The sequence below is a fragment of the Lonchura striata genome, chromosome 25, assembly GCF_046129695.1.
Source record: "Lonchura striata isolate bLonStr1 chromosome 25, bLonStr1.mat, whole genome shotgun sequence".
Classification (NCBI taxonomy): domain Eukaryota; kingdom Metazoa; phylum Chordata; class Aves; order Passeriformes; family Estrildidae; genus Lonchura; species Lonchura striata.
The window spans coordinates 8,348,658-8,365,026 of NC_134627.1; the positions used below are offsets into that span (position 1 = coordinate 8,348,658).

General features: G+C 64.5%; 2 protein-coding genes across 2 annotated transcripts; one reads left to right on the top strand and one right to left on the bottom strand.

The window, feature by feature from the left end:
• Positions 1–3,964: 3,964 nt before the first annotated feature.
• Positions 3,965–13,824, bottom strand: CDK5RAP3 (CDK5 regulatory subunit associated protein 3). The gene is made up of 16 exons (XM_077788340.1): positions 13,786–13,824; positions 13,407–13,464; positions 12,767–12,898; positions 12,108–12,208; positions 11,732–11,780; positions 10,013–10,191; positions 8,892–9,028; positions 7,635–7,797; positions 7,243–7,323; positions 7,021–7,095; positions 6,858–6,923; positions 6,692–6,767; positions 6,241–6,329; positions 5,517–5,722; positions 4,620–4,791; positions 3,965–4,385 (listed from the first exon to the last, which is right to left on the bottom strand). The coding sequence occupies exons 1-16, from the start codon at positions 13,789–13,791 to the stop codon at positions 4,320–4,322; spliced, it is 1,656 nt and encodes a 551-aa protein (XP_077644466.1). The 5' UTR covers positions 13,792–13,824; the 3' UTR covers positions 3,965–4,319.
• Positions 13,825–15,975: 2,151 nt separating this feature from the next.
• Positions 15,976–16,369, top strand: PRR15L (proline rich 15 like). Its single transcript, XM_021530490.2, has one exon. It carries the CDS (start codon positions 15,976–15,978, stop codon positions 16,273–16,275), a length of 300 nt encoding a protein of 99 aa, XP_021386165.1. The 3' UTR covers positions 16,276–16,369.

The following is a 16,369-nucleotide window of genomic DNA, read 5'->3' on the forward strand; positions in this document are numbered from 1 at the left end:
TGAATGGCAGCGGCGCGCACCAATCGCTTTGCCCCCGCAGCGGTTGCCGTGGCAACGGGCGGGGTGAGGCCGCCATGGCGGCCCCGGCGCGCTGAGGGCCGCAGCCGCTGCCCGGCCGCCGCCTCAGCCCGGCTGCCCGCGGGAGCTCCCGGCGCCCTTACAGCCCTGGGTGGTGCTGCTGGGAGCCTCCCCCGTCCCCGCGGGGAGATTCGGGGCTGATCCCCCGGGGCACACAGGGAGCGGTGTTTTGTTCTTTATGGCGCGGGCATTCTCGCATGGATCCACACAGAATTACTGCCACTTCTTCCCTTCCCACATGGATCCACATGGGATTCCTGCCCTCCCTTTCTCCATGCAGGATTTCTGCCCCTTCCCTCACGGATCCCTGTGGGATTCCTGCCCCGTCTCCCATTCCCACACAGATTCCTGTGGGATTCCTCCCCTTCCCAGATGGATCTGGGTGAGATTCCTGCCCCTTCCCACACCAACCCCTGTGGGATTCCTGCCCACATGGATCCACATGGGATTCCTGCCCTTCCCACATGGATCTGTCTGAGATTCCTGCCCCTTTTCCCATTCCCACACAGATTCCTGTGGGATTCTTGCCCTTCCCACATGGATCCACATGGAATTCCTGCCCCTTCACCCATTCCCACATGGATCCACATGGAATTCCTGCCCCTTCACCCATTCCCACATGGATCTACATGGGATCCCTGTGGGATTCCTGCCCCTTCTCCCCTTCCCACACAGATCCCTGTGGGATTCTTGCCCTTCCCACACAGATCCACATGGAATTCCTGCCCCTTTTCCCCTTCCCACATGGATCCACACAGGATTGCTGCCCATCCCTGCTCCATGTGGGATTCCTGCCCCTCCTCCCATTCCCCCATGGATCCACAGAGGATTCCTGCCCCTTCCCACGCAGATCCCTGTGGGATTCCTGCCCATCCCTGCTCCCTGTGCAATCCCTGCCCTTTCTCCCATTCCCACATGGATCTACAGAGGATTCCTGCCCATCCCTGCTCCCTGTGCAATCCCTGCCCACACCGTGCCAGCAGCTGGCAGGCCCTGGCAGCACCGCCCCGATCCTGCCATTCCTTCCCTGCCCCACAAACCTGCCGGGACACACGGGATGCCACGGGCGCTGCTTCATCCCGGGGAAACAAAACAAACACGGAGAAAGCGGCGTGGGATCCACACCTCGCGGCAGGGCGAGCCTGGCCAGCTTCTCCCAGGCGTTTCCCAGCCTCTTTGTGCCCCCCAAAAACCTACAGAGATCCAGGGAGACAAGGGAAGGTGCTGGAGAGGTTGGAAGTGCCCAGATCCCGGAGATTCTCTGGGTGGATTTTGGGGCTATTTTCCACCCTGAACCCCCCCAGGGTTGGATTTTGGGGGTGTTTTCCACCCTAAACCCACCCTGGGGTGGATTTCGGAGGTGTTACCCACCCTAAACCCATCCTGGGTTGGATTTTGGGGCTCTTGCCCCAGCAGGTTGAAGATTTGGGGGTGTTTTCCACCCTGAACCCACCCAAGGTTGGATTTTTGGGGTATTTTCCATCCTAAGCCCCCCTGGGATGGAGATTTGGAGCTGCTTTCCCACTGAACTCCCCTGGTTTGGATTCTGGGGGTGTTTTCCACCCTGAAACCCCCCCAGGGTTGGATTTTGGGGCTGTTTTCCACCCTAAATTCCCCCCAGGGTTGGAACAGGGGGTGTCTGGGAGCCCCCCCAAACCCTCCCGTGCCTGCCCGGGGCAGTTTCCAGCCGGGAACCCGAGCCGGGCTGTCCCTCCCGGGTTATTTTTAGTGTCCCCAGCGCTGTTTGGGGACAGCTGGCCCTGTCCCCGTGCCCACCTCGTGCCACTGAGGCGGGCACCGAGCCCCTTCCCTGCTTTTTCCTCCCAGGAAAACGCTCCAGCCCCAAAATTAAAGCAAAAATTTTCCCAAACAAGGCAAAATTTGGGTGAGCCACCAGAAAATTCCAGGCTGGGAGAGCTCAGGGAATGGGAGCAGGCACTGGGATTGTTTGGGATGGATCCAGGAGCTCCTTCCCAGGTCTGGGATCCTCCCCCAGCGTTGATGATATCCAGGGATTAATTAGGCACTAATGAAGTTTGTCCTTCCCAGCTGGATCCAGCTACAATTAAAGATTTTCCTGCCCAATCCGGTGTCGGGGCGGACCCGACTCTTTCCCTCCTTACCGGGGCGGGTTTTTGGGATATTTATGGGGCTTTGTTGTTAAATCCCAATCCTTAGGGAGTGATCACTTCCGTGGGGCCAGCACAGGGGTCCCGTGGGGCTGGGACCCCCCACTCCCCATGGATGTTCCCTACAGACCCCCCAAACCTTGGGACAACCATCCTGAGGACACCCCAACGTTGGGATCACCCCTTTTTGGGACCCCCAACCCCACAGACCCCTCCCCACATTGGGATCACCCCTTTTTGGGACCCCCGCCCACCCGGGTTTTGGCCCATTCTCGGGGGGTAACCCCAACTCTACAGAGGCCCCCGAGCTGGCACGGCCTGTCCAGGGCCCCCCACGCTCCCATGGCACCCCAAAATGCGCTCTTGGCACCCCAAAATCCCCCCGGGACCCCAAAATCCGCCCCCGCTTCGCCCCCCAACGCCGCGGCCCCAACGCCGCGGCTCTTTCCCAGAGCCCCCTGCGACACCGGATTTATTTGCATAGCCCCGCCCATTACACACGTACGAACAACCTAATAAGGTATTTGACCACGCCCGTTCCTACATTGCCCCCGCCCCTATGCCACGCCCCTTCGCGCATTCGCGGTCCTGCAGCGCCACCTGCCGGCGGCTCCGCGGCAGCGCATGGGACCCCGCCCTGACCCCCCAAACCGGGACCACCGTCTCCGGGGCCCCGCCCTGAGCCCCCAAACCGGGACCCCCCAATCCGGGACCCCGCCCTGACCCCCCAAACCGGGACCACCGTCTCCGGGGCCCCGCCCTGAGCCCCCAAACCGGGACCCCCGGTGCCCGAGACCCCCCAAAACTCCACCCCTACGAACCCCCTTCCCTTTTGGGGACTCCCCATTGTAGCGCCCCCCCTCAATCACAGGGGGTTCCCCTTCCCCTGGGGATCCCCAAAGCGGAGCCGGCCGGGGCTGGGGAGGGGGGGGGGGTTCAGGGCACGGAGCGCCCCCCAAAACCCAGCGCAGCCCCCTCCTGGGTATCCCCATGCCCGGGGGGCTCCGTGTCGCCTCGGTGTCCCCCCGGGCCCGAGAACAAAGAGGAGGAGGAGGAGGAGGAGGAGAATGGGGGGGGGGGGGGGGGGGCGCGAAGGCCCCGCGGGTGACACGGGGACAAAGACGGGGAAAAAGGGGCTGGCGGGGGAGACAGCGACCCCACAGCGCCCCAAAACACCCCAGAACGCCCCAAAACACCCCAAACCACCTCACAGAGCCCCAAAACACCCCACAGCGCCCCAAAACACCCATTGGGACCCCCCAGCCCCATTGAGAACTCCCAGCCCCGCCTGGGGGCGGTGCCACAGCAGAGCCGGACCAATCAGCGGCCGGGACGCCTGAAATGTGGCGGGGCTATCGCGACACCAGCCAATCATCTGCCGGAGGGGGCGTGGTCAGAGGGTGACGTCACTGGTCGCAGCAGCCCCGCCCAGTCCGGCCCAGTTTGTCCCAGTTTATCCCAGTCCGGCCCAGTTTGGGGGGGTTTAGGGGGGGTCTGGGGTGATCGCGGGGTCCCGGTGCCACCGCGCCCGGGGACCGCCAGCGCCGGCGACAGCGCCCACGCACCGCCCGCTCTGCTGGGAAATGGGACCCCCCCGGGGCACCCAAAGGAGCGGGGCCGGTGGCCCCGAGCCCCGCTCCGGGTCTGGCCCCCACCCCCCTGTCCCATCCCTGTCCCTGTCCCTTTCCCTGCCCCCATCCCCGTCCCCTGTCCCTGTCCCTGTTCCATCCCTGTCCCCGCCACAAGCCCACTCGATGTGCCACCAAATTTGGGTTTATTCGGCGACACCCCCAAACCCCGCGGCACCCCCGGGTGGGCAGGGGGGGCTGGGATGGGCGCAGCACCCTGGGGACCCCCCGTGGCATCAGGGGCCACAGGCACAGGCTGGTGTCCCCTGGGGGTCCCAGGCTGATGTCCCCAGTGTCACACTCTGATGTCCCCAGGTGTTAAATTGATGTCCCAAAGTGTCACAGTGTCCCACTCCGATGTCCCCAGGTGTCACAGGCCGATGTCCCCCGGTGTCACAGGTGCCACTCCGATGTCCCCAGGTGTCACAGGCCGATGTCCCCCGGTGTCACAGGTGCCACTCCGATGTCCCCAGGTGTCCCAGTGTCACACGTTGACGCCCATCAGGTTCACCGGGCGCCCCCCGTAGCGCTTGGAGATGTCGGCCTCAATCTGCAACGGCACCGGGGGGTGCTCAGGGGGGCTCGGGGGGTTCTTGGGGGGCTCGGGAGGCTCAGGGGGGCTTGGGGGAGCTCAGGGGGGCTCTTGGGGCTCTGAAAGGGCTCAGGGGGATCAGGGGGTTTCGGGGGCTCTTGGGGGGCTCAGGGGTTGCTTGGGGGGGCTTGGAGAGTTTAGGGGGGCTCAGGGGTTTTCGGGAGTCTCGGGGGGCTCTCGGGGGTCCCTCACCAGGCGCTGCAGCTCCCGGCTGCTCTCCTGCAGCCGCTGCAGCCGCGGCTCCAGGGCCGCCTGCTCGGCCAGGGCCTGGCGGCGCCGCTGGCCCAGCGCCGCTCGCTTGGCCTGCAGCAGCTCGGCCTGCAGCAGCTGCCGCCGCAGCAGCGCAGCCACCCGCTCCACGTACCTGCGACACGGGACAGCAGGAGGGTCACTGTGGGGAGGGGACACGGGACACGGGACAGGGGACACGGGACAGGGGACAGCGGTCACCGCGGGGAGGGGACACGGGACACGGGACACGGGACAGGGGACAGCGGTCACTGTGGGGAGGGGACAGGGGACATCATGGGGAGGAGACATGGGACACGGGACAGCACGGGGAGAGGGACACGGGACACGGGACAGGTGACAGGGGACAGTGGTCACTGTGGGGAGGGGACCCGGGACAGCACGGGGAGAGGGACACAGGACATGGGACAGGGGACAGCACCGGGGTCACCGTGGGGCGGGGGACACGGGACACGGGAAAGGGCTCACTGCGGGGCAGGGGACATGGGACAGAAGTCGCTGCAGGGCAGGGAACAGCAGGGACACGGGACAGCATGGGTCACCACGGGGAGGGGGACAATGGGGATACAGGACAGCGGGGACAGCACGCGGCTGTTTGGGGCAGTTTAAGGCCGTTTTGGGGCAGTTTAGGGCCGTTTAGGGCCATTTCGGGGCTGTTTAAGGATGTTTTGGGGCTGTTTTGGGGTAGTTTGGGGCCGTTTGGGGCAGTTTAGGACTGTTTCGGGGCAGTTTTGGGGCTGTTTCAGGGCAGTTTGGGGCAGTTTGGGGCTGTTTAGGGCCGTTTTGGGGCTGTTTAGAACCGTTTTGGGGCAGTGTGTCCCTTCGGGGCAGTCCCAGCACCTGGGCGAGGCGAGGATCATGCAGAGGTGCTGCACGCTGCGGGAGCAGAGCTGGCGCAGCAGGTCCTGCGCGGTGGCCAGCTGCGCCCGCAGCCGCCCGCGGCTCTGGCCCTGCAGCGCGGCCGGGGCCAGCTGCAGCTGGCTCATGGCCACCACGTCGGCCTCGGCCTCCAGCTCCTGCAGCCGCTGCGCCAGGAACAGCTCCAGCTGCGGACAGGGGACAGGGGACAGGGGACAGGGCACGGGCGGCGTCAGGGCACGGCGGGGCCACCACCAACACCACTGCCAGGCCACCAGCAGGGCCACCAACAAGGCCACTGCCAGGGCCACCAGCAGGGCCACCACTGGGGCCACAGCAGGGCCACCACCAATACCACTGCCAGGGCCACTGCCAGGCCACCAGCAGGGCCACCAACAAGGCCACTGTCAGGGCCACCACTGGGGCCACAGCAGGGCCACCACCATGGCCACCAGCAGGGCCATCACCAATACCACTGCCAGGGCCACCTCCAGAGCCACCACCAAGGCCACTGCCAGGGCCACCAACAGGGCACAGCAGGGCCACCATCAGGGCCACCATCAGGGCCACCATCAGGGCAATGGTCAGGGTCACCATCAGGGCCACCATCAGGGCCACCTTTAGGGTCACTGTCAGGGCCACCTCCAGGGCCACCCCAGGGCCACCCCAGGGCCACCCCAGGGACACCGCTGTCCCCGGCGCCCACCTCCATCAGCTCGTCGATGAACTGGTTCCGTGTCTCGGGGTTCTCCAGCAGGGTCAGCGCGTCCGAGCCGCGGGCAACGTCCTCGGGGGCTGCGGCGGGGTGGGACCCCAAACTCAGCTCAGCTTCACCCCAGGGAGCCCCAAACCCCTGCCCAGCACCCAAAATCCCTACCCAGCACCCAAATCCCTGCCCAGCACCCAAATCCCTGCCCAGCACCCAAATCCCTGCCCAGCACCCCAAATCCCTGCCCAGCACCCAAAAATCCCTGCCCAGCACCCAAATCCCTACCCAGCACCCCAAATCCCTGCCCAGAACCCAAATCCCTGCCCAGCACCCAAATCCCTGCCCAGCACCCAAATCTTTCCCTGTCCCACCCCAAACCCCCTGGGGCGTCCAGGGGCACTGGGCATGGGGGATTTGGGGGGATTTGGGACCCCCCAGCCCTGCTCACCCTCAGTTCCAGCCTCCAGCACGGTGATCGTCCCCTCCTGTCCCTCCCCGTCACCCCAGTCGATGCCATCGTCCCCCTGGGGAGCAAAGGGTGACAAGGGGGACACAGGGGGACACTGGGGGGGTCTGGGGTCACAGGGACACCCAGCCCTGGGGGTGTCACCCACCTGGGGGCCGGGCTCTGCTGCGATTGTCCCCTTCTCGCCATCGCCCCAGTCGATGCCGTCGTCCCCCTGGAGAATGAAAAGTGACAAAGGGTGACACTGGGTGACAAAGGGGGACACAGGGGGGCTTTGGGGACACAGAGACACACACAGGGGTGTCACCCACCTGGGGGCCGGGCTCTGCTGTGATTGTCCCCTCCTGTCCCTTCTCTCCGTCACCCCAGTCGATGCCATCGTCCCCCTGGGGAATGAAAGGTGACAAAGGGTGACACAGGGGGGGTTTGGGGACACAGGGAAATCACCCCCATCAATGCCACCATCCCCTGAGGAATGAAAGGTGACAAAGGCTGACACAGGCAGCATTTGGGGACACAGGGGCGTCACCCACCTGGGGCCCGGCCTGCTCCGTGGTGTCGCCGCCGGTGTCGCCGCCCCGGGGCGGCTCGGCGGGGAAATCCCCCCAGTCGATCTGCGGGAACGGCCCCGGACCGGCGCTGAGGCTCGGCCCGGCCCGGCAGAGCCACCCGGGGTCCCCCCGTGTCCCCCACTGTGTCCCCCTGTCCCCTGAATCCCACCCCGTGTCCCCCCCCAGTGTCCCCCCCGTGTCCCCCTCTGTGTCCCTCGTGTCCCCCACCATGTCCCCCCTGTCCCCGTGTCCCCCCCGTGTCCCCCACCGTGTCCCCTCCATGTTCCCCATGTCCCCCGTGTTCCCCACCGTGTCCCCCGTGTCCCCTCCATGTCCCCCGTGTCCCCCGTGTCCCCCCTGTCCCCGTGTCCCACCGTGTCCCCCGTGTCCCCCGCGTCCTCCCGTGGCGGCTCCGGCTCCGGTGCGGGCTCGGGCCGCTCCAGGCGCCGCGGCTCCCGCCCGGTTCGCCAGCGGAACACCGAGGAGTTCCCGTGGGACGCCACGTGCCGGAGCAGCGGCAGCGCCTCGGCCCCGGGGCTGCGGGGACAGAGGGGACAGAGAGGGGACAGGGGACAGAGAGGGGACAGGGGACAGAGAGGGAACAGAGAGGGGACAGGGGACAGAGAGGACAGGGGGACAGAGAGGGGACACGGGACAGAGAGGGGACAGGGGACAGAGAGGGGACAGAGGGGATAGGGGGACAGAGAGAAGACAGGGGACAGAGAGGGGACAGGGGACATGGGACACAGAGGGGACATGGGGACAGCAGAGGGGACACGGGGACAGCGGCAGGGATATGGGGACAGAGAGGGGACATGGGGACAGAGAGGGGATGGGGACAGGGGGACAGAGAGGGGACACAGGGGACAGAGAGGGGACAGACAGGGGACAGAGAGGGGACAGAGAGGGGGACATGGGGACAGAGGGGACATGGGGACAGAGAGGGGACATGAATAGGGACAGGAGAGGAGACATGGGGACAGCAGGTATGGGGACAGAGAGGGGACAGGGGGACAGAGAGGGGACACAGGGGACAGAGAGGGGACATGAATGGGGACAGGAGAGGAGACATGGGGACAGAGAGGGGAAAGGGGACATGGGACACAGAGGGGACACGGGACAGAGAGGGGACAGGGGACAGAGAGGGGACATGAATGGGGACAGCAGGCATGGGGACAGTTGGGGACACAGGGACAGGGAGCATGGGGGACATTGGTCATGGGGACATTGGGGATGGGGACACCGGGGCTGGGGACACTGCAGCATCCGCAGCGCCAGGGGTTGGGAGGGATTGGGAGCTGTTCTGGGGACGTTTTGGGGTGCCAGGGCTGTTTTGGGGCAGATTTTGGGGTGCTAGGGCTGTTTTGGGGCTGTCAGGGCAGTTTTAGGGCTGTTTTGGGGTGCCAGGGCTCTTTTAGGATGGTTTTGGGGCAGTTTTGGGGTGCCTGGGCTGTTTCAGGGAGGTGTCAGGGCTGGGTTTGGGGCAGTTTTGGGGCGCCAGGGCTGTTTTGGGACTGATTTTGGAGTGTCAGGGACGTTTTGGGGCGCCAGGGCTGTTTTGGGACTGATTTTGGAGTGTCAGGGACGTTTTGGGGCGCCAGGGCTGTTTTGGGGCACCGGGGCCGTCCCACCTGTCACACACGAAGGCCACGCAGGCCTGGTACAGCTCGATGGCGTCCCCGAGGGCGCTGGCACCGTCCCCAACGCGGGACAGCAGCGACGGCAGCGCCTGAGCCTGCGCCAGCAGCTCCCGGCGCACGTCCTCGCCCTGGGGACACGAGGGGACACGAGGGGACACTGAGGGGACACTTGGGGATACTGCGGGGACACCGCGGGGACACTTGGGGACAGCTGGGAACACCCTGGGGACACTGCGGGGATACTCTGGGGACACTTGGGCACACTGAGGGGATGGTTGGGGATACCCTAATGACACTGAGGGGACACTTGGGGACACCACGGGGACACCCTGGGAACATGGGAGACCACTTGGGGACACTGCAGGGACACTTGGGGACATCACAGGGACCCCCTGGGGACACTGTGGGGATACTTGGGGACACCAGAGGGACACCGCAGAGACACTTGGGGACACTGAGGGGACACTGTGGGACACCGTGGGGATACCTGGGGACAGCTGGGGACACAGCAGGGACACCCTGGGGACACTGAGGGGACAGCTGGGGACAATGTGGGGACACCTTGAGGACACCTGTTCCAGGGTCTGTTTGGGGCTATTTCAGGGCCCATTCCGGGCTATTCCCGGCCTGTTTTGGGCTCATTCCCGACTATTCCCGGCCTGTTTTGGGCTCATTCCTGGCCTGTTTAGGGCTCCATTTGGGACTATTCCCGGCCTGTTTGGGGCTGTGTTTGGGGCTATTCCCAGCCTGTTTTGGGGCTGTGTTTGGGGCTATTCCCGGCCTGTTTTGGGGCTGTGTTTGGGGCTATTCCCGGCCTGTTCTGGGCTCATTCCCAGCCCATTTTGGGCTCATTCCCGGCCCGTTCTGGGCTCATTCCCAGCCTGTTTTGGGCTCATTCCCAGCCCGTTTTGGGCCCATTCCCAGCCCGTTTTAGGCTCATTCCCAGCCCGTTTTGGGCTCATTCCCAGCCCGTTTTGGGCTCATTCCCAGCCCGTTTTGGGCTCATTCCTGGCCCGTTCTGGGCTCATTCCCGGCCCATTCCCAGCCCATTCTGGGCTCATTCCCACTCTCCCCAGCCCGTCCCGCTGCCCCGGCGCGGCGCGGGCACTCACGGCGATGCCGTACTGGCGGCAGGAGCCGAGGAAGCGCTCGCGGAGCTCGCCCGCCCGCAGCTGGCACTCGTCCTCGCGCCGCGCCAGCTCCTGCTGCGCCTGCTGCCAGCGGCCCCGCTGCCGCCGCAGCGCCGGCGCCTCGTAGCTGACGCTGCGCCCCAGCAGGCTGCAGAGCTCGGCTGGGGGGACGGCGGGGTCACCCCGAGGGGCTCGGGGCGTCCCCGACACCCCGGGGGGCTCGTCCCGCGGGATCGAGTACACCCTGAGCTGTAAATCCCATCCTGACCCGGTCTGGGGCTGAATTCACCTTAAATCCCATCCCGGTTTGGGGCTGAATTCACCTTAAATCCTGTCCCAATTGGGGCTGAATTCACCTTAAATCTCGTCCCGGTTTGGGGCTGAATTCACCTTAAATCCCATCCCAATTGGGGCTGAATTCACCTTAAATCCCATCCCGGTCTGGGGCTGAATTCACCTTAAATCCTGTCCCAGTTTGGGGCTGAATTCAGCTTAAATCCCATCCCGGTTTGGGGCTGAATTCACCTTAAATCCTGTCCCAATTGGGGCTGAATTCACCTTAAATCCCATCCCGGTCTGGGGCTGAATTCACCTTAAATCCTGTCCCAGTTTGGGGCTGAATTCAGCTTAAATCCCATCCCGGTCTGGGGCTGAATTCACCTTAAATCCCATCCCAGTTTGGGGCTGAATTCACCTTAAATCCCGTCCCAGTATGGGCCTGAATTCACCTCAAATCCCTCCCGGTTTGGGGCTGAATTCACCTTAAATCCCGTCCCAGTTTGGGGCTGAATTCAGCTTAAATCCTGTCCCAGTTTGGGGCTGAATTCACCTTAAATCTCGTCCCGGTCTGGGGCTGAATTCACCTTAAATCCCATCCCGGTTTGGGGCTGAATTCACCTTAAATCCCGTCCCAATTGGGGCTGAATTCACCTTAAATCTCGTCCCGGTTTGGGGCTGAATTCACCTTAAATCCCATCCCAATTGGGGCTGAATTCACCTTAAATCCCATCCCGGTTTGGGGCTGAATTCACCTTAAATCCTGTCCCAGTTTGGGGCTGAATTCAGCTTAAATCCCATCCCGGTCTGGGGCTGAATTCACCTTAAATCCCATCCCAATTGGGGCTGAATTCACCTTAAATCCTGTCCCAATTGGGGCTGAATTCACCTTAAATCCCATCCCGGTTTGGGGCTGAATTCACCTTAAATCCTGTCCCAGTTTGGGGCTGAATTCATCTTAAATCCTGTCCAAGTTTGGGGCTGAATTCACCTCAAATCCCATCCCAGTTTGGGGCTGAATTCATCTTAAATCCTGTCCCAGTTTGGGGCTGAATTCACCTCAAATCCCATCCCAGTTTGGGGCTGAATTCACCTTAAATCCTGACCCAGTTTGGGCTGAATTCCCCTTAAATCCTGTCCCAGTTTGGGGGCCGGATTCCCCTGTTCCATCTTTTCCCATCCCAGTTTGGGGATTAAATTTCACCCACCCAGGGGGTTCTTTGGGACACCTCAGGGAATTCCCATTCCCATTATCCCCATTATCCCCATTATCCTAAATATTCCAATTCCCATTATTCCCCTTCCCTTTATTACCATATTCCCATAATTCCCACTCCCACTGTTCCCATATTCCCATAATTCCCAATATTCCCATTATTTCCATTATTCCCGATATTCCCGTGATTCCTGTGATTCCCCCCTCACCCAGGTAGGCGTTGTCCTTCTCATAGAGGGACACGATCTCCTGCCAGTCCTGGGGACAAACACCAGGGTCAGCAGCAGCAGGAGGAGGAGGAGGAGGAAGAGGAAGAAAAGGAGGATGGAGCTGGAAGAGGAGGAAGAAGAGGAAGAGGACAAGGAAGAAGAGGATGTGGAGGAAAAGGAGGAAGAAGAGGAAGAGGAGGACAAGGAAGACAAGGGAGAAGAAGATGAGGAGGGAAAGGAGGACGAGGAGGAACAGGAGGATGAGGAGCGTGAAGAGAAAGACGAGGATGAGGAGAAAGAGGAAGAAAAGGAGGATGGAGGTGGAAGAGGAGGAGGAGGAACAGGAGGAGGAGGAGGAAGAGGAGGGCGCCCCCACCTTCATCCTCTGGGACGAGTAGCGGCCGAAGAGGTTCTTGGTGGAGGCCTCGGTGCCCTTGAGGATCTCCACGATGCGCAGGCAGTGAAAGTAGTGCAGGTCTGGGGGGGCAGCGGGGTCAGGGGCCTGGGGGGCTTGGGGGATGCCTGGGGGGACCCTCAGGAGGATTTAGGAAATCTCCAATGGGTTTTGAGGGATCCCCGGGAGGTTTTAGGGGATCCCCGGGAGGTTTTGGGGGGTTCTTGAGCTGCCACCACCACCTCAAATCCTGGCTCTTGGGGTCTGGGGGGAAACCATCCCGAAACCCCAAATCCCCAAGCGCCAAATGCCAAGCCTCAAACCCCAATCCAGACCCCAAACCCCAAACACGAAATTCCCAATTCCCAAATCCCAATTCCCAAACCTCAACCCCAAACCCCAAATATCCCAATTCCCAAACCCCGACTCCAAACCTGTTCCCAAACTCCAGACCCCAAATATCCCAAACCCCTTACCCTACACCCCAAAACCCCAAATACCCCAAACCCCAAATCCCAAACTCCAGACCCCAAATACCCCAAACCCCAAATACCCCAGACCCCAAATACCCCAAACCCCAGACCCCAAATACCCCAAACCCCACACCCAGACCCCAAACCCCCGGCCCCGCAGGCACTGACAGGAGCCCTGGAGCAGCGCTCGGATCTCGGGGTGCTCGGGCATGTCCTGCAGCGCCGCGCGGATCCGCTCCCGCACCTGCGCCACCTGCGCGGGCCAGCGGCGCCCGCAGTGCCGCCGGTCCTGCAGCCAGTCTGTCACCGTGGGGACAGCACCGTGTCACCGTGGGGACAGCTCTGTGTCACTGTAGGGGCAGCCGGGTACAGGGACAGCACTGTGCCACCACAGGGACAGGTCTGTGTCACCACAGGCACAGCCAGGTACAGGGACAGCAGGGTTTGGGACAGCCCAGGATAGAGACAGGCCCGTGACACCGCGGGGACAGCCCAGGTTTGGGGACAGCACCGGGCATGGGGACACCCCTGGGCTAAGGGGACAGTGCCATCACCGCAGGGACACCCCCGGGTTTGGGGACACCCCCGGGTTTGGGGACATGGGGGACAAACACCGGGAGGAATTCCCGAGTGTTCTCCCAACCCCTGGGGTGGATCCCAGCTCTGCCCCCAGGGCAGGAGGAAAAACGCGGGAATTGTGCCGGGATAATCGGGATGAATTCCCGGTCCCTGCCCGGTTCGGAGGGAAGCGGAGCCGGGAGAGGCCGGCGCCGGGATTCCTTCCCGGGGCCGGGATTCCTTCCCGTACCCATCAGCTTGCTGGTCTGGATGTCGATGGGAACGTTCCGGTAGTCCTGGGGAGCGACCTGCGGGGGACACGGCAGGAACGGGGCTGCGGGAACCGGCACCGGGAGCGGCACCGGAGCGGGGCGGGGGTCGGGACCCTCCGCTCCAGCGGCGAGCCCGGCTGGCCCCGCTGCCCTGGAGCTGGACCCGCTCCCGGCCCCTTCCCCGGTACCGGTCCCGGTCCCATTCCCGGTGCCGGTCCCGATCCCTTCCCCGGCCCTTTCCCCGCTCCCGGTCCCGCTCCCTTCCCCGGCCCCTCCCCGCTCCTTTCCCCGCTCCGCTCCCGGTCCTTTCTCCGCTCCCGGTCCCGGTCCCGCTCCTTTCCCCGCTCCGCTCCGCACCTCCATCTTTCCCGTCAGCGCCCCTCCACTTCCGCCCTTCCCGCCCCAGCCAATCGGCGGCCTCAGCGCCCGCGCCTCAGCCAATCAAAGCGCGCCCCGCCCCAAGGTCCCGCTCCCGCCAATCACAAGGCTTCATCTCGGAAGCAGCGCCACGTTCCTGTGTTTCGATTGGCTGGAGGGGAAAGGGGCGGGGCTGGCTCGGACCAATCGGAGAGGGCGGTGGGAGTTCGGGTGTCCCTGTCCCGGTCCCGGTCCCGATCCCGGAGCAAATCCTGATCCCGATCCCGATCCCGGTCCCGGTTCCGGAGCAAATCCTGATCCTGATCCCGATCCTGATCCCTGTCACGGAGCAAATCCTGATCCCGGTCCCGGTCCTGGTCACGATCCTGATCCCGGTCCCGGAGCAAATCCTGATCCCGATCCCGGTCCCGGTTCCAGAGCAAATCCTGATCCTGATCCCGATCCTGATCCCTGTCACGGAGCAAATCCTGATCCCGGTCCCGGTCCTGGTCACGATCCTGATCCCGGTCCCGGAGCAAATCCTGATCCCAATCCTGGTCCCGATCCTGATCTCGGTCCTCGTTCCAAACCTGACATTAATCCCAGTCCCAGTCCCAAAACTGGTCCCTATCCCCATCCCAAACCCAGCGTTAATCCCAGTCCCAGCTCCAAACCTGGCACCAATCTCGGTCCCAGTCCCGATCCTGATCCTGGTGTAAATCCCGATCCCAATCCCAGTCCCGATCCTGATACCGATCCTGATCTCAGTCCCAGTTCCAAACCTGACATCAATCCCAGTCCGGATCCCGATCCCGGCCATAATCCCAGTCCCAGTTCCAAACCTGGCACCAATCCCAGTCCCAGTCCCAAAGTGCCCCAGTACCGAGCCGGGATCCTCGGGAGGCTCCTGAGCAGATCCCAAACCCTGCAGGATCCCCGGGAGCCTCCTAAGCAGATCCCAAACCCTGCAGGATCCCCGGGAGGCTCCTAAGCAGAACCCAAACCCTCATGGGGATCCCCAGGGCCACTCAGAGCCACCTGGGGCCACCCAAGGCCACCCAGAGCCACCCAGGGTCAGTCGGGGCCACCTGGGGCCACCCAGAGCCATCCAGGGTCACCCAGAGCCATCCAGAGCCACTCAGAGCCACCCAGGGCCACTCAGAGTCACCCGGGGCCACCCTCCCGGGTCTGGCACCGCTCCCTGTCATGAATATTCAGCCGTGCCTGGCCCGGCCCCGCTGTTTGCTCCGGCGGGAGGGGTTTGGGAGCGGGTTCACCTTGACGGGAACACCGGGACAGCGGCAGGTGAGCGGCACCTGCCCGCGCTGCCCCCCCGGGACACCCCGGGAAATCCCCGGGACACGCCCGGGACAGCCCCGGTACCCCGCCGCGGCAGGAGCAGGTACCGGGGTGCGGTGTCCGTGCCGGGGATGGTTTGTGGGACCCCCGGGGACGCTCTGGGGACACGGCCGGGGATGGTCCCACCTGGCTGCGGCACGGGCAAGGGGCGCCGGGGACACCGGGGCCAGCGGCGGGGTGACGGCCGCCGTCCCCGTGCCCTTGTCCCCACGTCGCAGCGGGAAACGGGGGTTTTGTCCCCAAAGCGATGCCCCGGGCGACACCGGGGAGGGATCGCTGGTGGCCGAGCGCCACGGGGACACGGGTGGGGACAGGGACGGGGACACCGGGCTGTGCTGCACCCCGGCCCCGGGAATCCCCTCCATGCCCCGGGCTCGGGAGCCGCCTTCCCTCGGTTCCTGCCCCGGGGCCACGCTCGGCTCCGGAGCCTTCCCGGAGCCTTCCCCGGCCCCTGCCGCGCTCCCGCCCGGCCCCGGCGGGGACGGGGAGCGCCGAGCCCGGTGTGGGGCAGGCGGGGACCCCCCGGCAGCGCCGCCGGCACCTCCCGGTGCCACCTGCCCAGTTCCTGTTCCTGGTTGCTCGCCGCGCTCCCTCCCCGCCACACGTGGCTGATAAGGGCAGCTCCCGGCGCTGCCGGCGGCCTTTCCCGGCTTTCCTCCGCAATTCCCGAGCCGCGGAACGCCCGTCCCGTCCCGGTGCTCCCGGGGGATCCCGCCGCGAGCATCCCGCGGGAAGGAAGCGCCGCGGCCCCGATGCAGCTGCGGGAGCGCAGCCCCGGGGAGGGCGGCGGGAGCTGCGGGAGGGAGCGCGACCCCCGAATCCCGTTGCAGGATGGGCGACGGGCACGGCTGGTGGAAGCTGACGTTCCTGCGGAAGCGGCAGGCAGCGCCCGCCGTGCTCTACGAGAGCCCCGAGGGGCCGGCGGCGCCGGGCGGGGACGGCGCGGAGGGGCCGGGCCCCGAGGGGACCCCCGGCTTCGCCGCCCGCCTGGAGAAGATCGTGGACAAGAGCACCAAGGGCAAGCACGTCAAGGTCTCGCACTCCGGGCGCTTCAAGGAGAAGAAGAAAGTCAGGGCGACGCTGGCCGAGCATCCCAACCTGTGCGGGGCCGGCGAGCGCGACGAGAAGTGAGCCGGGCGGATTGTCGCCCGGTGCGCGGGGCCGCCGGAGCGGAGAGGACTCGGGCTGGAATTTACCTGTGGATAGATTATCCCTGACCTGCGGG